The sequence below is a fragment of the Pan troglodytes genome, chromosome 1 (genome assembly GCF_028858775.2).
Source record: "Pan troglodytes isolate AG18354 chromosome 1, NHGRI_mPanTro3-v2.0_pri, whole genome shotgun sequence".
In the NCBI taxonomy this organism is placed as follows: Eukaryota; Metazoa; Chordata; class Mammalia; order Primates; family Hominidae; genus Pan; species Pan troglodytes.
The window spans coordinates 223,051,371-223,078,069 of record NC_072398.2 but is presented as its reverse complement, the minus strand read 5'-3'; the positions used below and the strand labels follow the sequence as shown (position 1 = coordinate 223,078,069).

Below are 26,699 nucleotides of genomic sequence, written 5' to 3'. Positions count from 1 at the left end.
GTGCCTGTAGTCCCAGCTACTCGGGAGGCTGAGACAGAGAACTGCTTGAACCCAGGAGACGGAGGTTGCAGTGAGCCTAGATCACACCACTGCACTCCAGCCTGGGTGACAGAGCAAGACTTTGTCTCAAAAAAAAAAAAAAAAAAAAAAGAAAGAAAGAGGAGTAATTTTTCTTGGAAAACAAGACATCTGGTGGCAATTGCTGGCACTGCTTCAGGTGCCCTATGGAGCTTTTGAGGACCCAAGCTCTTCTTCTCTTCTGCTCCACTGTCGTCAGCATGCTGGCTTTTTATCTTCATGGCTGCAAGACAGCTGCCACAGCTCCAGGCATCAGACCTAATTTTAGGACCAAAGAAGGGAGATGAAGCAATGCTGTCATGCTCCCCTGCTCTCCTCTGGCCTGTTTTTCGTTTTTCTTTTTTTGAGACAGGGTCTGGTTCTGTTGTCCAGGCTAGACTGCAGTGGCGCGATCACAGTTCACTGTAGCCTCTACCTCCTGGGCTCAAGTATCCTCCTATCTCAGCCTCCCCAGTAGCTGGGACCACAGGTGTATGCCACCACGTCTGGTTAATTTTTTTTTTTTTTTTTTTTTTTTTTTTTTTGAGACAGAGTCTTGCTCTGTCGCCCAGGCTGGAGTACAGTGGTGTGCTCTCAGCCCGCTGAAACCTCCACTTCCTGGTTCCACCTTAGCCTCCTGAGTAGCTGGGACTACAGGCACATGCTACCACACCTGGCTAATTTTTGTATTTTTAGTAGAGATGGGGTTTTACCATGTTGCCCAGGCTGGTCTCGAACTCCTGACCTCAAGTGATCAACCAGCCTTGGCCTCCCAAAGTGATGGGACTACAGGCGTGAGCCACTGCAGCTGGCATGCCTGGCTAATTTTTTACATTTTTTATAGAGATGGAGTCTCACTTTGTTGCCCAGGCTGGTCTCAAACTCCTAGCCTCAAGTGATCCTCCCGCCTCAGCCTCCCAAAGTGCTGGGATTACAAGTATAAACCACCGTGCCCAGTTGCCTATTTTTATAAGAAAGCAAAACCTCGCCCAAAAGTGTCTCCAGGGCCCTGTATGTCTCATTAGCTAAAAGTGAGTGACATGTCTGCCCTTAGCCACAAGAGGGGCTGGGAAGGGGGCAAGGGAAGGGGATTGGTGTCTGCCACAGTTGAGTAAATGGAAGAGATTGATCAATAAAAGATGACACTTATATAAGGGACCAAAAAAGCCCAGCAAATATGGTCTGAAAACTACAAAAGTCTTGGGAAGATCATTCAGCCATTTATTCATTCATTCCTTCTATTCAATCCTGTTAGGATTTTTACATCTGAGTTCATGAATGGCACTGGCTTATAATTATTTTTCATGCTGTTCTTGTTAGATTTGGGTGCCAAAGATATATGAGCCTCACAAAATGAGTTGGAGAGAGTTTTCTGTTTTTGGCAAACTTTTCCTGTAAAGGGCCAGATGGTAAACATGTTGGGTTTTCCAGGCTCTGTGTCTCTGTTGTGACTGCTTGGCACAGCCGTTAGAGTGTGAGAGTAGCCACAGACGATACGTAAAAGCCAAATTGGGCCCACAAGCTGTGGTTTACCTAGCCCTGTCTAAGCTATGTTTTATGTAATTTTGGAAATGTTTGTTTCTTCAATGTTTGGGAAAACTTGCCCATAATATGTTATGGGCTTGTTTTTGATTCATGAGAATAGTTTTCTACTGTTGGTTCGATTTCTTTAATAAATACAGAATTATTCTGATTGTCTCCTCTTAAACATTGTTAAGTTATATTCTTGTAGGAATTTGTCTATTTGATCTACATTCTCAAATTAACGGACAAAGAACTTTTCATTATTAACTTTTTTTTTTTTATCACAGTAAAATATACACAACATAACATTTACCATCCTAACCTTTTTTTTTTGAGATGGAATCTCGCTCTTGTCTCCAAGGCTGGAATGCAATGGCGCGATCTTGGCTCACTGCAACCTCCGCCTCCCGGGTTTAAGCAATTCTCCTGCTTCAGCCTCCTGAGTAGCTGGGATTCCAGGCACCCGCCACCACACCCGGCTAAGTTTTGTAAATTTAGTAGAGGTGGGGTTTTACCATGTTGGCCAGGCTGGTCTCAAACTCCTGACCTCAGGTGATCTGCCCACCTCGGCCTCCCAAAGTGCTGGGATTACAGGCGGGAGCCTCTGCACGCATCCCGTCCTAATCATCTAATCATTTTGAGGTGTACAGTTCAGTTATGCGTGTTCACATTGTGGTGCAACCAATCTCCAGAACTCTTCATCTTGTAAAACTAAACATGTAAGCCACTTTTTTTTTTTTTTTTTTTTGAGACCAAGTCTCACTCTGTCGCCCAGGCTGGCGTGCAATGGCATGATCTCAGCTCACTGCAACCAATGCCTTCCTGGTTCAAGCGATTCTTCTGTCTCAGCCTCCCATGCAGCTGGGATTATAGGTGCGCACCACCACACCCGGCTAATTTTTTGTATTTTTAGTAGAGACGGGGTTTCACCATGTTGGCCAGGCTGGTCTCAAACTTCTGACCTCAAATGATCCATCTGCCTTGGCCTCCAAAAGTCCTGGGATGACAAATGTGAGCCACTGCACCTGGCCTTAAGCCACTTTTAAGTGTACAATTTGATGGCATTAAGTCCAGTCACACTGTTGTGCAATCATCACTGCTATCTATTTCTAGAACTTTTTCATCATCCCAATCTGAAACCCCGTATCCATCAAAAAATAACTCCCCATTCCCCTCTGTCTCCAGCCCCTGTTAACCACTATTCTACTTCCTGCCTCTATGAATATATCCATTCCAGGTACCTCATATAAGTGGAATTATATAACATCTGTTCTTTTGTGCCTGGCTTATTTCACTTAGTGTAATATTTCCAGTGTTCATCTTCATCACAGCATGCACCTCTCAGAATCCCATTAGATAAAGTGCATGACATGTCTACCTTTAGCCACAGAGGGGCTGGGAAGTCGGTGGCCACTTTATTTTTTATTTTATTTTATGTTTATTTATTTATTTTTTTGAGATGGAGTCTCCCTCTGTCCCCCAGGCTGGAGTGCAATGGCATGATCTTGGCTCACTGCAACCTCCACCTCCCAAGTTCAAGTGATTCTCTTGCCTCAGCCTCCCAAGTAGCTGGGATTATAGGCACCCGCCACCATGCCCGATGAATTTTTTGTATGTTTAGTAGAGATGGGGTTTCACCATGTTGGCCAGGCTGGCCTTGAACTCCTGACCTCAGGTAATTCACCTGCCTCGGCCTCCCAAAGTGCTGGGAGTACAGGCATGAGCCACCGTACCTGGCCCTATTTTATTTTATTTTATTTTGTTTTATTTTATTTTATTTATTTTGAGCAGAGTCTTGCTCTGTTGCCTAGGCTGTAGTGCAGCGGTGCCGTCTTGGCTCACTGTGACCTCTGCCTCCCAGGTTCAAGCGATTCACCTGCCTCAGCCTGCCGAGTAGCTGAAACTACAGGCATGTGCCACTGTGCTGGGCTAATTTTTGTATTTTCAGTAAAGAAGGGGTTTTACCATGTTAGCCAGGCTGATCTTGAACTCCTGACCTCAGGTGATCCACCAGCCTCGGCCTCCCAAAGTGCTGGGATCACAGGTGTGAGCTACCGCGTCTGACCTCATTTAATTTTTTTAATTTTTAAAATTGAGGTGGGATCTCACTATGTTGCCTAGGCTGGCCTCGAACTCCTGGGCTCAAGAGATCCTCCTGCTACTGCCTCCATTTGAGATGATTTTGTGAACTGTACATATATAATTTGTGCAATTTTCAGTAGATAAAACTTAAAACGTTAATAATTGGCCAGGTATGGTGGCTCACACCTGTAATCCCAGCATCACCAGAAGAAAGTTATACCCCGAAATAACTGTTACACCCCTGAGTAACTTGTCTCCTGGGTCAAAATCATGCCCAGCTCTCCTGGAGGCCCCCTTCCAATCATTTCTAACACTATAGGTCAGCTTTGTCCATTTTGGAACTTTACAAAAATAGAATCAGATTCTATACTTCTTCTATGATTGGCTTTTTTCATCAACATATTCTAAGATTCATCCATGTTGTTGCCTATAGCTGTAGCTAATTCATTCTGTTGTATGAACGTAGCACCATTTATTTATCCATTATGCTATTAGTGGCTATTTGGGTTGTTTCCAATTTGGGGGTATAATGAATAGGGTTGTTATGAACATTCCTTTTTTTTTTTTTGAGATGGGCTGTGTTGCCCATGCTGGAGTACAGTGGCATCATCTTGGCTTACTGCAACCTCTTCCTCCTGGGCTCAAGTGATCCTCCAGCCCCAGCCTCTGGAGTAGCTGGGACTACAGGCACCTGCCATCACACCTGGCTAATTTTTGTATTTTTTGTAGAAATGAGGTTTTGCCATGTGGCCCGGGCTGGTCTCAAACTCCTGGACTTAAGTGATCTGCCTGCCTCAGCCTCCCAAAGTGCTGGGATTACAGGTGAGAGCCACCATGCTCAGCCATGAGCGTTCTTATACATGTCTGTTGGCACCCAAATGTACAGATTCCTGTTGGGTATATACCTATGAGCAGAACTGTTAGGTCATAGGATTTGGATATATCAACTTTAGTAGATAGTGTTTTCCGAAGTGGCTGAACCTGTTTCCTGCACCCTCACTAGCAATGTATGAGAGTTCGCATTGCTTTGAAATCTTGCTAACATTTGGTATTGTCAGTGTATTAGTCCATTTGCACACTGCTAATAAAGACATACCCGAGACTGGGTAATTTATACATGAAAGAGCTTTAATGGACTCACAGTTCCACCTGGCTGCGGTGGTCTCACAATCATGGTGGAAGGCAAGGAAGAGAAAGTCATGTTTTACATGGATGGCAGCAGGCAAAGAGTTTGTGCAAAGAACACCCTCTTATAAAACCATTAGATCTCGTGAGATTTATTCACTCTCAAGAGAAAGAGCATGGGAAAGACCCTCCTCCATGATCAATTACCTTCCACTGGGTCCCTCCCACAACACATGGGAATTGTGGGAGCTACAATTCAAGATGAAATTTGGGTGGGGACACAGCCAAACCATATCAGTTAGCCTTTTAAATTTTTGCCAGCAGGGAGAGGGTGACTTTGCAGTGGTATCACTATGGTTTTAATTTTCATTTCTCTTGTCACTAAAGAGGTTGAACCTCTTCAGATGTTAATTGGCCATCTGGAAATCCTCTTTTGAAAGGTACCATGAGTCTTGGCCTATTTGAATATGAGCTGCATTTTTTCTCATTTATTTGTAAGTGTTCTTTATATATTCTGGATATGGGTCATTTGTTGGTTACATGTACTGAAAATATCTTCTCCTACTATGGGGCTTGGCATCTCACTTGGTATGACATGTTTGGATGAACTAAAGTTTTTAGTTTTTCTTTTTTGGGGGTAGAGATGTGGTCTTGCTGTGTTGTCCAGGCTGATCTTGAGCTCCCGGCCTTAAGTGATCTACCTTGGCCTCCCAAAGTGCTGGGTACAGGTGAGAGCTACCATGCCCCTCAAGTTTTTAACTTTTGTGTTGCTCAGATTATCTCTCTCTCTCTCTTTTCTTTTCTTTTTTTTTTTTTTTAGATGGAGTCTTGCTCTGTCACCCAGGCTGGAGAGCAGTGGCTCGATCTCGGCTCACTGCAAGCTCCACCTCCAGGGTTCATGTCATTCTTCTGCCTTAGCCTCCCAAGTAGCTGGGACTACAGGCACCTGCCACCATGCCTGGCTAATTTTTTATATTTTTAGTAGAGATGGGGTTTCACCATGTTAGCCAGGATGGTCTCGATTTCCTGACATTATGATCCACCTGCCTCGGCCTCCCAAAGTGCTGGGATTACAGGCATGAGCCACCATGCCCGGCCTATAATCTCTTTTTTTAATATTCTGTTTAAGAAATTCCTTTTTGTTTTTTTGAGACAGAGTCTCACTCTGTCACCCGGGCTGGAGTACAATGGCATGATTTCAGCTCACTGCAACCTCTGCCTCCTGGGTTCAAGCAATTCTCCTGTCTCAGCCTCCCAAGTAGCACAGATTATAGGCGTGCACCACCACACCCCGCTAATTTTTGTAGTTTTAGTAGAGATGGGGTTTTGCCATGTTGGCCAGCCTGATCTCAAACTCCTGACTGCAGGTGATCTGCCTGCCTTGGCCTCCTAAAGCTCTGGGATTACAGGCGTGAGCCACCACACCCAGCCCTGTTTAAGAAATTCTTTTTTTTTTTTTTTTTTGAGACGGAGTCTCGCTCTGTCGCCCAGGATGGAGTGCAGTGGCACAATCTCAGCTCACTGCAACCTCCGCCTCCTGGGTTCAAGCGATTCTTCTGCCTCAGCCTCCAAGTAGCTGGGACTACAGGTGCGTGCCACCACACCCAGCTAATTTTTTGTATTTGTAGTAAACCACCGTGTTAGCTAGGATGGTCTCGATCTCCTGACCTTGTGATCTGCCCGCCTCGGCCTCCCAAAGTGTGCTGGGATTACAAGCATGAGCCACTGTGCTCGACCAAGACATTCTTAAAAAAAAAAAAAAAAAAAGAAATTCTAGTAGCACAGAGACTGAAGAAAAAAATTCTTGCCAATTCCCTCGTTTATTCAGGTATTGAATTTCTCTCAATAATCTTTGGCCAGGTGTGGTGGCTCACACCTGTAATTTCACACTTTGGGAAGATGAGACAGGCAGATCACTCGAGCTCAGGAGTTCCAGACCAGTCTGGGCAACATGACAAAAACCCATCTGTACAAAAAGTGCAAAAAAAATTAGCTGGGTGTGGTGATGCATGACTATAATCCCAGCTTCTCAGGAGGCTGAGGCAGGAGGATTGCTTGAGCCCAGGAATTAGAGGCTGCAGTGAGCTGAGATCATGCCACTGTATTCCAGCCTGGGCAACAGAGTGAGACCCTGTCTAAAATAGTAATAATCTTTTATTAGAGTTATTCATGGGTGTCTGATATTTTCTGATGACATTGTAAAGTGGTAGAAGTTTTTAAAGAGCAACTTAATTTTAGTATAGTTTTAGATTTACAGAAAAGTTACAAAGACCATGCAGAGTTCTTGTAATGGTATAATTTTTAAAATCAAAAAAACTTTACATTTCGTTTTCTAATTGTTGCTGTTTTGCAGAAATACAATTGTATTTTGTATATTGACTTTTTTTTTTGAAACAGAGTCTCTCTCCCTATTACATCTCTTTTATTTTTAGATCAATATGTGAAAGTTTGCTGGGTGCAGTGGCTCATGCCTGTAATCCCAGCACTTTGGGAGACCAAGGCAGGATGATCACTTGATCTCAGGAGTTTGGAACCAGACTGGGTAGCATGGTGAGACCCCATTTCTACAAAAAATTAAAAATTAGTTGGGGATGGTGGTGCAAACCTGTAGTTCCAGCTACTTGGGAGGCTGAGGCAGAAGGATCACTTGAACTTGAGATTTTGAGGCTGCAGTGAGCTTTGATCATACCACTGCACTCCAGCCTGTGTGACAGAGTAAGACTCTAAGAAAAAAAAGTATGGGGCCAGGTACAGTGGCTCACACCTGTAATCCCAGCACTTTGGGAGGCTGAGGCGGGCGGATAACGAGGTCAGGAGTTCGAGACCAGCCTCGCAAACATAGTGAAAGCCTGTCTCTACTAAAAATACAAAAAATTAGCCAGGCGTGGTGGCGAGTGCCTGTAATCCCAGTTATTTGGGAGGCTGAGGCAGGAGAATCGCTTGAACCCAGGAGGTGGAGGTTGCAGTGAGCCAAGATCGCGCCACTGCACTCCAGCCCTGGTGACAGTGTGAGGCTCTGTCTCAAAAATAAATAAATAAATAAATAAATAGAAGAAAAAAATATGATAGAAGTTTGTGTGGACACTAAGTAAAAGACTGCATATTTTTTTTTTCTTTTCTTTTTTTTTTCGAGATGGAGTCTCACTCTGTTGCCCAGGCTGGAGTGCAGTGGTGTGATCTTGGCTCACTGCAACCTCTCCCTCCCAGGTTCCAGTGATTCTACTGCCTTAGCCTCCTGAGTAGCCGGGATTACAGACATGCGCCTGGCTAATTTTTTTATTTTCAGTGGAGATGGGGTTTCACCACTTTGGCCAGGCTAGTCTCGAACTCCTGACCTCAGGTGATTTGTCCGCCTCGGCCTCCCAAAGTGCTGGGATTACAGGCCTGAGCCACTGCACCTGGCCACAAGACTGTATATTTCTGATGTGGAGCTTCCCTCTTCATGCCAAACTGTGATTCAACCAAAAGTTGACTCTTGTATCTTGGGTGAGGGAGGCCACATTCAAGGAGTGCTGGTCTGAGCACGGTCTTTTTTTTTTTTGAGACAGGGTCTCACTCTGGTGCCCAGGCTGGAGTGCAGTCGCGTGATCTCAGCTCACTGCAACCTCCGCCTCCTGGGCTCAAGCGATTGTCCCACCTCAGCCCCACAAGTAGCTGGGACTACAGGTGCGAACGACCACAACTGGCTTGTTTTGTTTGTTTGTTTGTTTGTTTGTTTGTTTTTGAGACGGAGTCTTGCTCTGTTACCCAGGCTAGAGTGCAGTGGCATGATGTTGGCTTACTGCAACCTCCACTCCTGGGTTCAAGTGATTCTTCTGCCTCAGCCTCCCGAGTAGATGGGACTACACGCATGTGCCGCCAGGCCCAGCTAATTTTTGTATTTTTAGTAGAGACAGGGTTTCACCATATTGGCCAGGCTGGTCTTGAACTCCTGATCTCATGATCTGCCTGCCTCGGCCTCTCAGAGTGCTGAGATTACAGGTGTGAGCCACCGTGCGCGGCTCCACCTGGCTAATTTTTGTATTTTTCGTAGAGATGGGTTTTCACCATGTTGCCCAGGCTGGTCTTTAACTCCTGAGCTCAAGTGATCCACAAGCCTCAGACTCCCAAAGTGGTAGGATTACAGGTGTGAGCCAGCGAGCCCGGCTCACATTGGATGTTTGACCCTGCTTCTCTTTACTGTTTTGCAGGTTACCAGGACTTTTCCAGTCTAGTCAGCTGACTCTAGTCATATCACCGTGACCATTAAGAGCTCAGAAAAAATGTCCTGGCAATAGTACATTCTTTGGACAGGCTAGCCCTTGTTCATTTGGCTCCTCTATGACTCTCTTCATTCCTGGTATATTTCATGATATTGCTGAGTTATTACTCCGTTCTCTGAAGTCTAAATCCAATTTTCAACAACTCATGGTTTAATTTATCTTGGTAATTCCCAATATCTTTGTGGTAGGCTGAATAATGACCCCCCCCAAAATGTCCACATCCTAATCCCCTGGAACCTGTGTATGTTACATTACAGGGCAACGGGGACTTGCATATGTGACTAAGTCTCATCTCGTCATCCTGGATTATCTGGGTAGACCCTAAATGTAATCACAAGGACCGTAATATGAGGGAGGTCAAGAAGATCAAAGGAGGAAGTGAGGGAGGGGGCAGTTAGGGGCTGGTTAGGCAGATAGAGAGGGAGGGTCTCTGGAGAAGGACAGAGTGGGACAATGGTCACAGAAACAACTGAAGAACAGCTAAGGGGAAGAAATGTGGTTAAGAATTTCCCCTTGTGCCAGGATGTTGCTCAAAAGTGACTGTCCCAACCAAGGCGCAGGTGCAATAAATCAACCTAAATGTCCTTCACTTGACCCAGCTCATTATAATGTCATTAACATAACATTAGCATTGTGGTTTTAGCCCCCTGGTGGGTTTTGTTTAGACACTCATGGATAATAACCAAGATGGAGTCACTCTGGCCAACCCCAGGCATATCCGGATGCAACACTCCTAGGAGGGAATTTTACCCTCCCATTTGAGCAAAGCCCACAAAAGACTTCCTGGCTTCTGCAGCATAAAAGACACAGAACTCAGCCCTGTTTCTGGCAACTTGCTTTTGTTGCAATAAACTGAGGAATGGAGAGACCAATATGAGAGAAACAGGAGGATTGTTTATTTTAGGTATGCACTGGCTCAGTGGACTCACATCCAAAAAGCTGAGCATTGAACAAAGACAGAGCAGGGTTTTTATAAGTGGCCTTACAGAAGCAAAACAAAAGCAGTTAATCATACAGTGACAGGTCACGTAATCTATAGCATAACTTAATTTGTGACCTTACATAGCTGGTGGCCTTGCAGCTGCATCGAAAGAAAAACAAGAACTGGCTAAATACAGACATTTGTAAAACATAATAATGCTTAAGAAGACTGAGAAAAGAGTAACACTAAAATAATCTGTCTTTCTCTCTTTTTTTTCCCCCTCAACCTTGCTCTGGAAGCAGGGGAGTGTCTGGAGCCCATTCCTTTGGCCTTGGCTATTCCGACAGAGTTATAACAGTCCTTGAAATGAGCTTGTTAAGCAGAGGAAAACTTGTCCTTTTCTTTTTCTTTTGAAACCTTGCCTTGCCACAGTCTGGGCCTTAGCTTTTACTTTTCTTGGGGTGAATAAGTGCAGTACTTATTATTATTATTGTTATTTTTAAATTTCTGCCTCGCTTTCAGGACCCCTCTCTTTGCTGAGAGTTTTCCTTTTGTTTAATAAATCCTGTTCTATTCTACTCACTCTCCACTGTCTGTGTGCCTTATTCTTCTTGGTCGTAGAGCAAGAACTCGGACCTAGCTGCACTAAGGACTAAGCAAACTACAAAGGAAGCAAGAGATTGGAGTGATTCAAGGAAGAGGCCACGAGCCAAGGAATGCAGGTGGCCACTAGGAGCTGAAAAATGCAAGGGAACCGAGGATCCCCTCAGAGCCTCTGAAGGAGCCAGCCCTGCCCATACCTTGACTTTAGCCCAGTGAAACTGGTTTTGAATTTCTGACCTTTAGATCTGTAAGATAATGAACTTGTGTTGTTTTAAGCACTGAGTTTTTGGCAGTTTGTTACAGCAGCGGGAAACGAATACAATCCTCTGCTTGCATAATCGGTCCCTTAGGCATGAGGGGAGGGTGACGACTCATTATGCATTTGATCAGGAAGGGTGGATTTGACCTGCTTATTGACCAGGGAAGGGTGGAGCTGAAAGGCATACAAACCTGCCATGCAGATGTAAACTAGGGGTGGAGCATACTGAAGAGATATAAGCAAGACTCTGGCCTACTAGGGGTGGAGCACACTGAAGAGATATAAGCAAGACTCATGGATAATAACCAAGATGGAGTCACTGGCCAATCCCAGGCATATACAGATGCAACACTCCTAGTAGGGAATTTTACCCTCCCATTTGAGCAAAGCCCACGGAAGACTTCCTGGCTTCTGCCACATAAAAGACACAGAACACAGAACTCTACTTCTACAAGAAGTAGAAGGTAGAGCCAGCAAGAGATACAAACAGAACATCCAATTCTCGTGGCAGGAGGATGGTGAGTTTGCACAGAGAAGGGGCACAGGATGATGGCAGGCTGAGCTGTAAATATTTTTAGGTATTTGGTTCCTATTTTGCTTATACCTAAATTAATGATAGAAAAGAGGATTTCCACTAGGGTTTTGGGCTGATTGCTTTTGGATGTGGGTTACTGGTACCCAGTGGGGAAGAGGATAGAGACACAGGAGGAGATGCCTGTTGGGAGACAACCCTACCCAACAGGTGCTGAATTCCAGGAGGATGTGTGAGGCTGGAGATACTCTCTAAGACTGGGGAACTCATCACCAGGAGGCTAGTGAGAGAAAGCAAGGGCCCCCCGTGGAGTTGGACCTGACTGTAGCTGGATATTTTGCGAGTGGGTTAGTTTACACAATGACTTGTCAATGCTCCATTTATATGGATATAGCTGAAAGTCAGAAAGGAAATAGAAATCTGTGAGTTTAGCATCCAAATGCCGAAGGCATTTCAGAGTGTGTGTATTTTAGGTGGAGGACAGTCTCTGGGCTGTTGGCTTAGCTCTATCCATTCTTCTTGTACATGTAATTTTAAGAAGTGTGGTCATCTGGTTTCTGCCAAACAGATGAGGAAGCCAGGAGATGAGAACAGACAGACAACCCTAAGAGGCAAGAGCTGGAAGCCCATGTTAGAAATGCTAATAGTGGGCCAGGCGCGGTGGCTCACACCTGTAATCTCAGCACTTTGGGAGGCCAAGGCAGGTGGATCACCTCAGGTCAGGAATTCAAGACAAGCCTGACCAACATGGTGAAACCCCGTCTCTACTAAAAATACAAAAATTAGCCAGGCATGGTGGTGGGCGCCTGTAATCCCAGCTACTTGGGAGGCTGAGGCCGGAGAGTCACTTGAACCTGGGTGGTGGAGGTTGCAGTGAGCCGAGATCAAGCCATTGCACTCCAGCCTGGGCAACAAGAGTGAAACTTCATCTCAAAAAAAAAGAAAAAAAGAAAGAAATGCTAACAATGAAAAAACAATGAAAAAAAAAATCAACACACACACAATGGTACCTCCAGCTGCTCCTGCCGCTCAGCCCTTCCCAAGAACTTCCCAATCTCCCTACAATCCACCAATCCAGGGTTAACTCCTGGCAGAGCAGGGAGCTTTCAGACTTTCCTCCACACCAAGTCTGGCTTCTGTCCTGATTGGTTATGTCCCAGCCTTATGGATACCCCTGAGCATAAACGTGCATTGCTTTAGTAATCAATTAAGCTAGCTAACTTTCCCCTCTCAGTATCTGGTAAAAGAAATCCAAAAACTACAGTTAGGGGTCATTTCTTTCCTTTCTTTCTTTTTTTTTTTGAGACGATGGAGTCTCCCTCTTGAGCCTCCCGAGTAGCTGGGATCACAGGCACATGCCACCATGCCTGGCTACTTTTGTATTTTCAGGAGAGACGGGGTTTCACCATGTTGGCCAAGCTGGGCTCGAACTCCTGACCTCAGGTGATCCATCCCCCTTGGCCTCCCAAAGTGCTGGGATTATAGGTGTGAGCCAGTGTGCCTGGCCAGGGGTCGTTTCTTGCAGGGAGAATTATATATATATGTTATATGTTATAGGCCCAGCAGACATCAATATATTACAATGCAGGAGAATAATTGATGTTCATATTAGTGGGACTCAGTCATTAAGAAAAGTTTAATAAAATTCAGCTTTATCTATTTAAAACTGTACCGTACATTTTAGAGGTTTTAAACATCTTGGTGCTTACATAGGATTGAGCCTGTAACCATCTAGAACTTACTTGTTCAGAGTGACTCATTCTTCAGGATGAGCTCACACTCCTGCATGAAACAGAACAATAGCCTTTCTGTGTTACTTACACCCAAATAAGCATATTCTTGTGTAGCCAGACTCTTTCTTTTTTGTTTGTTTTTTGTTTGTTTTTGTTGTTGTTTTTGAGACAGAGTCTCGTTCTGTTGCCCAGGCTGGAGTGCAGTGGCGTGATCTCAGTTCGCTGCAACCTCTGCCTCCTGGGTTCAAGTGATTCTCATGGCTCGGCCTCCCAAGTAGCTGGAATTACCCGCATGCACCACTATGCCTGGCTAATTTTTGTATTTTTAGTAGAGACGGGGTTTCACCATGTTGCCCAGGCTGGTCTTGAACTCCTGACATCAGGTGATCCACCCACCTCGGCCTCCCCAAGTGCTGGGATTACAGGTGTGAGCCACCGTGCCTGGGCTGCCAGACTCATTCTTTTATGCTGGTCCTGTGCAGCCTGGGCTAATGGTGCCTCCCTAGTCATTTGGTTCATGATCTGTCCCTGCTCACCTGGGCCGATGGTGCCTTCTTGCCCACCTGGGCTGGCCATGCCTCCCTGCCTCCTTCTTTTTCCTTGCCTCAGTGGGCCTTGTCGGGGGGCAGTGGTAGAAGCAAGGAAGAACAAAGGCTCCTTTCTCCCTTTGACCTGATGTTGTAATAATAATAAACTTGTCAACTCATCTCCGACAGCCAATCCAACCATAGACCCTAGAAAAATAGGAGTTTAGAATTAAAAAAACAACCTTGATCAGCCAAGGATATGGTTGGATGAAGGCAGAAGCAAGCTCATAGCATAGAGAGACACACTAAAAAGAAAAGCAACAAAAACAGAGCGGACATAGGGCATGCACCTGTTGTCCCAGCTACTTGGAGGGGATGAGGCGGAAGGGGGTGCTGAGGCGGAAGGATCACCTGAGCACTGGGAGGCTGCAGTGAGCCATGATTGCACCACTGCACTCCAGCCTGGGCAACAGAGTGAGACCCTGTCTCAAAAAAGAAACCAAAAACCAAAAACAACAACAACAAAAACCCACTGCCACCACCGCCAACAAAAGCAAACCCAAACAAACAGTGTGCCTCCCAAATCCAAGAAGAAGACTCATGTTCAAAGGTGATGGAAAATTTCAGGGTTGAAGTAGACAAGGAGTCAGAAAATAGGCAACACTACTGACCACACCTGATTCTGGGTCCAGTATGTCCTTGGCAGTGTGCTGCACAGCGAAGGGAGGGGACCCTCTCTCTAGAAATATGCCCTCGTTGGCAGATGGCCTTGCTTCTCCAAGAGGCCATCATCTGATCTGACCCCCATATTGCCTTAATTACTCACTTTCACACCAATTCTCAACACCAGCCAGGTCAACAGGTTGCTGGCCAGTCCAGGCTCTTGCCTAAGCGAAAGGCAAAACCAGGGCAAAGCTTCAGATGTGATGGGTGGATACCCTGCACAGCAGTTCTGCAGAGGGGCTGCTGGCATCACGGCTTCACAGACGCAGTATGTGCACTGTATTTTAAGGAGCTGTGTGAGGCAAGGAACGCCCCAGAGCTCTCCTGGGAAGCCCCAAATGCTCACCGCAGGGCAGTGAGACCCGTGGGGCTGGGAGCTGCCAGGAGTGGTGGGCCCTCTGCATTTCACTGTGCTCTCCCGCAAGCACTCCTCTCTCTGACTCTCCAGGGCCCTTTCCTTCCTCCCTCTCTGGGCAGTCTTCCCCTCCCCCTTGACCCAGGCTTTCTCTGAGCTCCTTCCTGCTCCAGTTCCCCTCGCCTGGGCTCATCCAGTCCTCCCAGGCTTCCATGACAGCCTGACATTTTGGTCTCTGCCTGCCTGCAGCTCCCTGATTCTTTCTGGGTCTCCCAATTCAGATTCCCAAGAAAAAATTCAGATGACTGAGTTCGTGTTTTCCTGCCAGTTTGATGTCAAGGGTCCTGCCTCGGCTTGTAAAGGGTCTTGGTCTCCTCAGCAGAGGTGGGGCCTTGTGATTTACAAGGTGGCCCTTTCCACAGGGCTGGGAGTCAGCAGGTGGGCGTCACTGGTTTAGCAAGGACAGAAGAGTAGGTTTCTCATTTTTGCAAAGAAATGGTCCATAAGCTGGAGATTGAAACATTTTTCCTCCAGTTCCCTCACTAACCAGCTGGGTGGCAATGATAAATCACTTCCTTTTCCTATAAAATGAGGGGTCTGAATAGATGCTAATGCCATTTGCTACACACCAGGCACTGCTCCAACTACTGCAGGCACATTTATTGCCGAATCCCCACAAAGGAGGTGCTATCACTAACTCCTTTTAAAGAAAGGAGGCGGCCAGGTGCGGCGGCTCACGCCTGTAATCCCAGCACTTTGGGAGCACGAGGCGGGAGAATCGCTTGAGTCCAGGAGTTTGAGGCCAGCCTAAGCAACATGGTGAAAACCTGTATCTACAAAAAGTACAAAAATTAGCAGGGCGTAGTGGCATGCGACTGTGGTCCCAGCTACTTGGGAAGCTGAGGCAGGAGGATTGCTTGAGTCCAAGAGAAGTGAGCTGAAATCGTATCATTGCACTCCAGCCTGGTGACAGAGAGAGACCCTGTCTCAAAAAAGAAAGAAAGAGAGAAAGAGAGAAAGAAAAGAAAGAGAGAAAGGAAGAAAGAAAGAGAAAAAAGAAAAGGAAGGAAAGCTGAGGCACAGAGCGCTGAGTTGCCCATGGTCACACAGTTAGCAGGTGGCACAGATCCTGTCTAGTTTCAGAATCCTTGTCCTTGAACATGCTTTGCTCTCTCTCTGAGATTCTTTCAGCTCTTGAGCTTTAGAAATGGAAGTTTCCAGCAAGTTCTTTGCAGCAGCTGATGTTCCCTATTAAATGACAGTGGGGAGTCTTTGAAGTATTCGGGAGGCCTACGTTCACCGCTAACATCCTTGTTGTGAAGGCCTGCTGACGTTTGCCATTCCAGGACCAAGTGGACAATGAGTTAAGCTAGGCCAGGAGGGGGTTCAGCTCCCCACAACAAGGCAGGGGCGGCCCTTTGTGTCCGGCAGCACGGTAGCCCCCCTGCAGGAGCTCCGGCTACCCTTTGTGTTTGACCTTGTGGAAGGGCATGGGAAACGCTGGCCTGTCAGCAGGCATAAACTCAAAAGTTTCTCCTTCAGCTAATTTCAGGGACCGTCTAGCCAAGTGAATACACAGGATTAGGTAATCCATGGATCCTGCGAGGGCAACTGGCTGATTGGCTTAGGTGTGCCCAAGCGCCCTGCAGGTGTCAGAACAAATCCATGTAGAAATGCAGACGCCCACACCAGCTTGAATGGCATAAAGGCACGCATTGGAATGTGGCTCATGAGCTGGGACCCAGGATCAACCACTGGTTTAAGGAGAGGACCGTGAAATGTCCAAACATGGAGGCCAGGCCATCTCCCTGGATGCCCGGCTGAGGGCAGCCACATGTCTGCAGCGGTGGCTTGTGTCCATGACTGAGATGGGCAGGGTTTGCAGGCAGTGGTGATCCCATCAGCAGTCCCCAGATCTCTAATGTCAGGAGAAAGAGCATGGGAAGTCCGACGTCCAGGAAAGTCCTTCATCCTGCTTCTCCCTGCCTTGGGCCTTTTCCCATTTCCGCGGTCACCTGTCCACAATGGCTGCACTGTGTGGCCCTTCAGGTGTTCCTAAGACACTGAACAACCAAACCCATGGACTGACCGGATATGAAATTGACGTGGGAGGAGATCAGGCAGGTGCTGGGGCTGCCTGGCGCAATGCGCGGAGCCAGAAGTGCTGTTATGGGGAGGGTGTTATTGTTTTAGTGGGTGCAGCAAAGGGTGGTTTAGCCAGCTGGGCGGATCAATTGTAAATTGTTATTTACAGTTTCTGAGCCTTTAAAAGAAGAGCTTCGCCAGAATCAGTCTTCATTCCAGATGTGCAGCACCATGAGGGCCCTGGTGCTTCTGCTGTCCCTGTTCCTGCTGGGTGGCCAGGCCCAGCATGGGTCTGACTGGACCTACTCAGGTAAGCCCCTAGCTTCTGCATGCTCCCCCAGTTACTCTCACACCCTTACAACAGGACAAGTGCCCTTCTTCTTCTTCTTTTTTTTTTTTTTAGACAAAGTCTTGCTCTGTTGCCCAGGCTTGAGTACAGTAGTGTGATGTTGGCTCATTGCAACCTCCGCCTCCCGGGTTCAAGTGATTCTCCTGCCTCAGCCTCCCGAGTACCTGGGATTACAGGTGCCTGCCACCATGCCTGGCTAATTTTTGTATTTTTAGTAGAGACAGGGTTTCACCATGTTGTCCAGGCTGGTCTCGAACTCCTGACCTTAGGTGATCTGCCCATCTCCCAAAGGGCTGGGATATCAGGCACGAGCCATTGCGCCCGGCCAAGAGTCCTCCTTTAGGGCATTTCGCAGGATGGCCAGGCAGCCCACCTGCCATATGTTGGGGGTCTGCTCATTGTGGCTTCAGATGTTACCTTTTCAGTGTCTCAGAAGGTATGGAGAACAAGCTGAACTTAAATTTCAAATAAGGAAAAGAAGGAAATAGCTTTCCCCTTCACAAACTCCTGATTTACTTACAGGCTTTTTGCTTTAAATTTTTTTCCATCCACGGTGTTGGCTGGTTCAAAAGTACACTCACTGCTTCTCTTTGTAAAACCATTTGCTTTGTTGGTCCGTGTAAGTGGAAAACAAAGTTCTTAGAAAAGACTCTCGGTAACCTCACGGAAGGTGCTGTGGGGTTTGCGAGACCTTCTTTCTTGGAAATTTCATGATAGGCAGTTTACCCAGAACATCTTGACATAAGGACCCAGTTCCCTTTGGTCTGTGGGCTGCCAAAACCAGAGGTTTTTTTTTTTTTTTTTTTTGAGACAGAGTCTTGCTCTGTTGCCCAGGCTGGAGTTCAGTGGTGCCATCTCGGCTTACTGCAACCTCTGCCTCCTGGTTTCAAGCGATTCTTATGTCTTAGCCTCCCAAGTAGCTGGGATTACAGGCACTCATCACCATGCCTGGCTAACTTTTGTATTTTTAGTGGAGATGGGGTTTTACCACGTTGGCCAGGCTGTTCTCAAACTTCTGACCTCAAGTGATCCGCCCACCTTAGCCTCCCAAAGTGCTGGGATTACAGGCGTGAGCCACCGCGCCAGGCCCCAAACCAGACTTTTAAAATGTGAAATGCAAAATCCTGGCATTCAACATGGGTTCTGGTCCACATGTGAGCCAAAGCTAGAAGGCCGTGTCTGTGGACTTTGTGGACACTAAACAGCCCTTTCCAGGGGCAGTGAGGGGAGCTTCTTCCCGCATCCCCCTCCTTTCCGTACGGGACCATGGATTGGGGCCCATGAGGAGGCTGGTGGCCGCTGGCTGATGCAGGAAGTGAGACAAACATCTGCTTCCTGCAGAGTCTGCCCCAGTTCAGCTGCTCCGGAAGCATTCCTTCAGGGTGAACGGGATGATCTGTTAAGTCAAGGGCAACGGAATTAGGGACATCCTGGGAGGTTCAGAAAGTCCAGCCAGCTCTGAACAACCGCTCTGTTCCTGAGCACAGTGAGCTTACACATGGCAGTGCCTCGGAAGCCTGGGGCATTCTGCTTCACTTGGCCAAGCAGGGCAGGCAGGTGGTTCAGAGGTGAAGGAAGAGAGAATTCAGACAATGAAGTCCTTGTCCTTCCCAGGCTCTGCCCAGCCTCTGAGACAGTGGGCTTCCTGGAAAACTACTAGGGGCTCCAGGAGAACTTGAGAGCAGCTTTTGTAAATACCTTCCAGGGAAACCTGAGAGATGTTCCAGTATTGACAGTGCCCTGGGCCAAGGCATCTTGCTCTGAGAAGGCGTTGTGCTCCAGGCCAATTGTCTTGATTACAAACCAAAAAGCGGTGAGGGCCCTAGTACAGACACCTTTTTTTTTTCTTTTTTTTGAGAGTTTCACTCTCGTTGCCCAGGCTGGAGTGCAGTGGCGCGATCTCGGCTCACCACAACCTTTGCCTCCTGGGTTCAAGTGATTCTCCTGCCTTAGCCTCTCAAGTAGCTGGGATTAACGGCGTGTGCCACCACGCCCGGCTGATTGTTTTTTATTTTTAGTAGAGATGGAGTTTCTCCATGTTTGTCAGGGTGGGTCTCGAGCTCCCAACCTTAGGTGATCCACCCGCCTCGGCCTCCCAAAGTGTTGGGATTACAGGCATGAGCCACCGTGCCCAGCCACAAACACCTGTCTTAAAACAAGCTGTGTACTCACCACACAGCTACCCCCGAACAGGGAACAGAGGTGGGATTCTCCATGTCACATGGCTGACTCCAAGCTCCACAGCTGTATGGGAGCCAAGTCACCATGATAATCACTCACCTATGTTACTCTGTCCCCTACGATTATCAACCCTCTCTGAAAAGATAAACTTTCTCCTTATGAATTTTAAAAAAGTACTCATTCTAGGTTGTCCTGGAACCTGATGCTTCCTTAGTTTCCCTGAATCCATAAGTGTAGACACCTAGATGGTCTTTACCATACAGGAATCCATAAAAGGGGCTGGAGCAAGAAAATAGTGGTGGGGGGTTCCTGCAGCATGGGGAGGTGTGGGCTGTGTTCCTGGTGGGGGCATGGAAGGACAACTGGGCCCTTGGGAGGAAATGAGGAAGAGGCCCCTGGAGCAGCACAGGAAGAGCAAAGCCAAGGATCCCTCCATGCATTCACCAGCTGGAAATAAGTCAAACGAGAGCAAAAATTTACGTATAAAAGACTCTCAGGCCGGGCACGGTGGCTCACGCCTGTAATCCCAGCACTTTGGGAGGCCAAGGTGGGTGGATCAACTGAGGTCAGGAGTTAGAGATCAGCCTGGCCAACATGGTGAAACCCCGTCTCTACTAAAAATACAAAAATTAGCCAGGTGTGGTGGTGCATGCCTGTAATCCCAGCTACTCGGGAGGCTGATGCCGGATAATCTCTTGAATCTGGGAGGCAGAGGTTGCAGTGAGCCAAGATTGCACCACTGCACTCCAACCTGGGTGACAGAGCGAGACCCTGTCTCAAAAAAAAAAAAAGACTTCCATTGATTTCAAAACACTAAGTCTTGCTCCCAGGGCCAGCAGTTGCCACAGGAAAGTTAGAGGTTAGCACCAAAGCCCCCCAAACACCAGAGTCCTTGGAGTTGACCTCGTTGTCTTTTTGGCCTCCTTCTGGGGGACCTGCTTCTGCTTTCTGGAAGGTGCCTCCGTGGGTCCCCGCCCAGCAGGCCCTGGCCTCTGGCCTGGTGAGATTCCTCCAGAGTGGGCGCGGCCAGGCAGCCCCTTGAACTGTGTCTTTCCTGTCTTAGAAGGGGCACTGGACGAAGCGCACTGGCCACAGCACTACCCCGCCTGTGCGGGCCAGAGACAGTCACCCATCAACCTACAGAGGACGAAGGTGCGGTACAACCCCTCCTTGAAGGGGCTCAATCTGACAGGCTACGAGACCCAGGCAGGCGAGTTCCCCATGGTCAACAATGGCCACACAGGTAAGAGGAAGGGGTGGTGAGGGGCTCCAGTCCACGGGCAGCCTGCAGGGGAAGGCAGGTGACACGTGTCCCTGCCAGGAATGGCTTGCACAGAGACACAGAGCACGGCCTCAGAGCTGGAGGCCTCGAACATGAGGGTCGAACATGAGGGCTGACTGGCCCCGAAACCTAGTGGCTCTTCCAGAGAGGGCAGCATCCGTCTTTCGACTCAACTCCCTGCTGGTCCCTTCCTGCCGCGTTATCCTCTTACCCGAGCTCACCCAACCCACCCAGAAGGTGACAGGCAGGACAGGCCGTGCTGCTGAAGCCACCCTTCCCACGGTGGCTTTCTGTCCATCAGCTTGGGTCAGCTTTTCCACATTTCCTATATTGAGTCTATTCAGCTCAAAGCACCTGACAGGTAGGACCAGGGTTTCTCAGAGTTTTAAGAAGAAAGCTCTGGCTTTCTGATCCCTACAAGAAAGAAGGTGAAGGTCACATAGAAAAAGCAGGGCCGTGGGGATGCCCCACTTCAGGAATCCGATATGAGAAACTGTAAATTTTATTTATTTTTTTGAGACAGAGTCTCACTCTGTTGCCCAGGCTGGAGTGCAGTGGCGTGATCTCAGCTCACTGTAGCCTCCACCTCCTGGGTTCAAGCGATTCTCCTGCCTCAGCCTCCTGAGTAGCTGGGCATGCACCACCAAGCCCAGCTAATTTTTTTTTGTATTTTTAGTAGAGACGAGGTTTCACCATGTTGGCCAGGCTGATCTGGAACGCCTGACCTCAAGTTATCTGCCCACCTCAGCCTCCCCAAAGTGCTGGGATTACAGGCACGAGCCACCACGCCCGGCCTGGAAACTGAAATCTGTGCTTTACTTGTGCAGAACATCCTCCTGATTTTCCAAGTTGGCTCGACTCCTCTGAGCCTCATGACCACCCCAGGAGGGGGCATTTTTTAGGCAGGAAGTCTGAGGCCTCAGGAGGTCGAGGGACTCACCCAAGGCCACGCACTGTCTAATGGCCAAGATGGGCTCACACCCCCAGATGTCAGGTTTCTTGGCCACATCCTTCTTAGATATTGCACTCTCTCACTCCTGCTTGGGTTGAGATACTTCCCTACCTGCCACACAGCGATAGGACAGTTACTGGACTTGGCCAGGCATGGTGGCTCATGCCTGTAAACCCAGTACTTTAGGAGGCTGAGGTGGGAGGATCACTTGATGCCAGAGTTTGAGACCAACCTGGGCAACTTGGTGAGACTTCATCTCTACAAAAAATCAAAGCATTAGCCAGGAGTGGTGGTGAGTGCCTGTAGTCCCAGCTACTCGGGAGGCTGAGGTGGGAGGATCACTTGAGCCTGGGAGGTCAAGGTTGTGGTGAGCCGAGATTACCACTGTACTCCACCCTGGGCAACAGAGCGAGACCGTTTCTTTAAAATAAAAAAGTAAAAGGGTCACAGGACTTAGTTTTCTTATCTTGCACAATCAAGAAAATAAAACCAGCCTGGTGAGGTGGTTCATGCCTGTAATCCCAGCACTTTGGGAGCCCGAGGCGGGCAGATCACCTGAGGTCAGGAGTTCAAGACTAGCCTGGCCAACATGGTGAAACCTTGTCTCTACTAAAAACACAAAAATTGGTTGGGCATGGTGGTGCATGCCTGTAATCCCAGCTACTCAGGAGGCTGAGGCAGGAGAATCACTTGAACTCAGGAGGCAGAGGTTGCAGTGAGCCAAGATTGTGCCATTGCACCCCAGCCTGGGCAACAAGAGCAAAACTCCATCTCAAAGAAAAAAAAAAAAAAAAAAAAAAGAAAGAAAACCAATTGTCCTTTATAGGGTTGGTGAAAGTAGCAAATTGGAGAATGAAGCTCTGTCTGTAAAAGGACTCAGGTTTATGTGGCCAGGAGCCCTGAAATACACAAAGAATGAACAAAAGCCTCATTTTCATCATAATGTCAAGCTCTTGTTTCCAAAATTACTCTCTGATGCTTCCAGATTGGCAGGCGGAACTCTTCCTCCCCTCCTTGTCCTCTCCTTGTGGAGAAGGGGCGAAGCACAAAGGCCAAAGGCAGTGGCTTTGTTCACCCTCCCTGGACAGCGGGTGGGAAGCAATCATTGATGGAGGATCTCTATGGGCAACCCTTGCTGAGTGCGGGCTTCGTGCTGAGGGCCCAGAAGAGGGAAGGCATATGGAAGAGAAGAGCCCAGCTTCCCAAGGGGCTTGCAGCGGCTCCCTCCTCCCAATTTCCAGAGGACCCTGTACCTTCTTCCTTTAGGGCTCTGCTCAAATTTCTGTGGTCCGGAAGCCTGTTCCTTTGGGGTTCTCACCTCACATGACAGCATGTCGGACATTAGAGTGGACCCAAAGTTCACATTAATTATATATATATTAAAAACAATTTTTTTTTTTGAGATGGAGTCTTGCTCTGTCGCCCCGGCTGGAGTGCAGTGGTGCAATCTTGGCTCACTGAAACCTCCACTTCCCAGATTCAAGCAATTCTCCTGCCTCAGCCTCCCTAGTACCTGGGACTACAGGCATGTGCCACCACGCCCAGCTAATTTTTGTATTTTTAGTAGAGATGCGGTTTTGTCATACTGGCCAGTCTGGTCTCGAACTCCTTGCCTCAAGTGCTCTGCCCACCTTGGCCTCCCAAAGTGCTAGGATTACAGGCACGAGCCACCAAGGCTGGCCATAATTCCATTTTTCGATGTAAAGGGTTTTTTTCTGAGTTGGAGTCTCACTCTGTCACCCAGGCTGGAATGCAGTGGCATGATCTTGGCTCACTGCAACCTCTGCCTCCTAGGGTCAAGCAATTCTCATGCCTCAGCCTCCTGAGTAGATGGGACTACAGGCACACACCACCACCCCCAGCTAATTTTTGTATTTTTTGTAGAGATGGGGTTTCAGCATGTTGGCCTGGCTGGTCTCGAACCCCTGACCTCAAGTGATCCGCCCACCTCGGCCTCCCAAAGTGTTGAGATTATAGGCGTGAGCCACCGTGCCCGGCCTGATATAAAGTATTTTGAAAGATTTTTATAATTTAGCTTTTGAAGTTATTTGGCTATCGCCATTGGCTACTTTTCAGCAAGCTCCAAGCACATTCAGGAATTCTACTGAAGCGGGAAAAAAAACTAATCTACAAACTTTGAATCTAATGAGATTTTGATGAACACTAAGCTTAACAGTAAAGTTGACATGACGTATTAAAGATTTGTTAATTTTTGGTTTTGCAAGGTTCTTTTATTTGAGACGAAGCCGTGCCCTGTAGCCCAGGCTGGAGTGCGGTGGCGCGATCTCGGCTCACTGCAACCTCCGCCTCCCGGGTTCAATCGATTCTCCTGCCTCAGCCTCCTCAGTAGCTGGGATTACAGGCACGTGCCACCACGCCTGGCTAATTTTTGTATTTCTAGTACAGACAGGGTGTCACCATGTTGGCCAGGCTGGTCTCAAACTCCTGACCTCAAGTCATCCGCCCACTTCAGCCTCCCAAAGTGCTGGGATTCCAGGCATGAGCCACCATGCCCAGTCAGGTTTTGAAAGGTTTCTAATCACATGTATCGAGCAATCATTTCAGTGTCATGAAAATCCTGTGTTCTACCTGTTCATCTCTCCCTTCCTTCCTAAACCCTGGCAATCACTGATCTTTTTATTTGACCTATAGTTTTTCCTCTTCCAAAATGTCATATGGTTGGAATCACACAGCATGTAGCCTTTTCACATTGGCTTCTTTCACTTAGCAATATGCATTTAAGTTTCCTCCATGTCTTTTCATGGCTTGATAGCTCATTTCTTTTCAGTGCTGAATATTCTATTGCCTGGATGAACCAGTTTATCCATTCACCTATCCAAAGACATCCGGGCTGCTTCTCAGTTTTGGCAGTTATGAATAAAGCTTTTATAAAACTCATATGCAGGTCAGGCATGGTGGCTCATGCCTGTAACCCCAGCACTTTGGGAGGCCAAGGTGGGAGGATCACTTGAACCCGGGAATTTGAGACCAGCCTGGGCAATGTAGTGAGACTTACGAAAGTAATAAAAAAATTAGCCTGGCATGGTGGCTCAAACATACAGTCCTGGCTACATAGGAGGTTGAGGTGCGAGGCTCACTTGAGCAGCTTGGGAGGTCAAGGCTGCAGTGAGCTATGATTGCACCACTGCACTCCAGCCTGGGTGACAGAGCAAGACCTTCTCTCAATCAATCAATCAATCAGTCAATCAATTCCATGTGTAGGTTTGTGTGTTTTCAGTCCATGTGGGTAATTACCAAGAGCTTGCTTGATCGTATAGTAATGTCAGAGGCGTTTGAACCAGAGTGACCCCATCTTGAATAGGGGGTGGGTAAAATAAGGCTGAGACCTACTGGACTGCACTCCCAGGAGGTTAAGGCATTCTCAGTCACAGGATGAGATAGGAGGTTGGCACAAGATACAGGTCACAAAGCTTGCTGATAAAACAGGTTGCAGTAAAGAAGCCTGACAAATCCTACCAAAATCAAGATGGCCACGAGAGTGACCTCCAGTTGTCCTCACTGCTACACTCCCACTAGCGCTATGACAGTTTACATATGACATGGCAACATCAGGAAGTTACCCTATGTGGTCTAAAAAGGGGAGGCATGAATAATACACCCCTTGTTTAGCATATAATTAAGACATAACCATAAAAACGGGCAACCAGCTGCCCTTGGGGCTGCTCTGCCTGTGGAGCAGCCATTCTTTATTCCACTACTTCCGTTTTTTTTTTGTTTGTTTGTTTGTTTTGAGACAGAATCTTGCTCTGAGGCTGGAGTGCAGTGGTGCTACCTTGGCTCCCTGCAACCTCTGCCTCCCGGTTCAAGTGATTCTCGTGCCTCAGCCTCCCAAGTAGCTGGGTTTACAGGAATGCACCACCATGCCCCATTAAGTTGTGTAATTTTAGTAAAGACAGGGTTTCGCCATGTTGGCCAGGCTGGTCTTGAACTCCTGACCTCAAGTGATCTGCCTGCTTCGGCCTCCCAAAGTGCTGGGATTACAGGCGTGAGGCACTGCGCCTGGCCTATTCCTTTACTTTCTTAATAAACTTGCTTTCACTTTATTATGTGGACTCACCCCAAATTCTTTCTTGTGTGAGATCCAAGAACCCTCTCTTGGGGTCTGGATTGGGACCAGTTTTTGGTAACATATAGACCAAGTTGGAAATAATTGACATTGAGATAGTATTAAGTCTTCCTATCTGTGAACATGGAATATTTCTCCACTTATTTAGTTCTTCCTGATTTATTTCATTAGTTTTGTGATTTTCCTTATACAGATTTTGTCCATATTTTTGGGCTATTTTTGTATTTTTAGTAGAGACGAGGTTTCGCCATGTTGGCTAGGTTGGTCTTGAACCCCTGACCTCAGGTGATCTGCCTGCCTTAGCCTCCTAAATTGCTAGGATTACAGGTGTGAGCTGCCGGGCCTGGCCTCCTCATTTTAAAATTAAATTTAAATTAGATTCAACATTTCAATAAAGAGAAATTCAAATTGAAACACAGGCTGTTGAAACAAAGACAAGTTGCTACAAAATTTCTAAAATGAACTCCCAATATCTCTGTTTTGGTGCAGACTAGTAACAGTTGGTGGGCCGGCACTGATCCATTAATACATATTGCCCAGGTGCCGTGGCTCACCTATAATCCCAGCACTTTGAGAGGCCAAGGCAGGTGGATTGCTTGAGCCCAGGAGTTTCAGACCAGCCTGGGCAACATGGTGAAATTCTGTCTCTACAAATAAACTTAAAAATTAGCTGGACATGGTGGTGTGTGCCTGTAGTCCCTGCTACTTGAGGGGCTGAGGCAGGAGGATTGTTTGAGCCTGGGAGGTGGAGGCTGCAGTGAGCTGAGGTCATGCCACTGCACTCCAGCCTGGGTGACAAAGTAAGACCCTGCTTCAATTAAAATATTTTTTAAAAAGCCCAGTAACAGGCTCAGGGTTGTGGCTCTTTTCCAGTTGGGCCTGTGTGGGCCTGTCAGTGTAACCAGAAGTAACACATTCCGTCTCCCGGGAGCTGTGTTTTGGGGAAATTGTGAGGACCTCTCTCATTTCTCCTGTGGTGCTTACTGTCCATTTAGGGAGCTCTGCTTGGGTCCTCAGCTCCTCGGCTCCCGTCTGCTTTCAGCGTAACTGACCTTGCAC

The 26,699-nt window shown here is 47.5% G+C and overlaps 1 protein-coding gene across 2 annotated transcripts in view; it reads left to right on the top strand.

Moving 5' to 3' along the window:
• Positions 1–11,114: 11,114 nt before the first annotated feature.
• The window catches only part of CA6 (carbonic anhydrase 6), a 35,503-nt gene continuing 19,918 nt past the window's right edge, over positions 11,115–26,699 (top strand). For both annotated transcript variants that reach the window (XM_016953575.3, XM_024356169.2), the window contains exons 1-3: positions 11,115–11,352; positions 16,959–17,099; positions 20,383–20,562. In XM_016953575.3, coding sequence (XP_016809064.2) covers positions 17,009–17,099; positions 20,383–20,562 — 271 coding nt within the window. In that variant the 5' untranslated portion in view covers positions 11,115–11,352; positions 16,959–17,008. The remainder of the gene's footprint in view (positions 11,353–16,958; positions 17,100–20,382; positions 20,563–26,699) is intronic.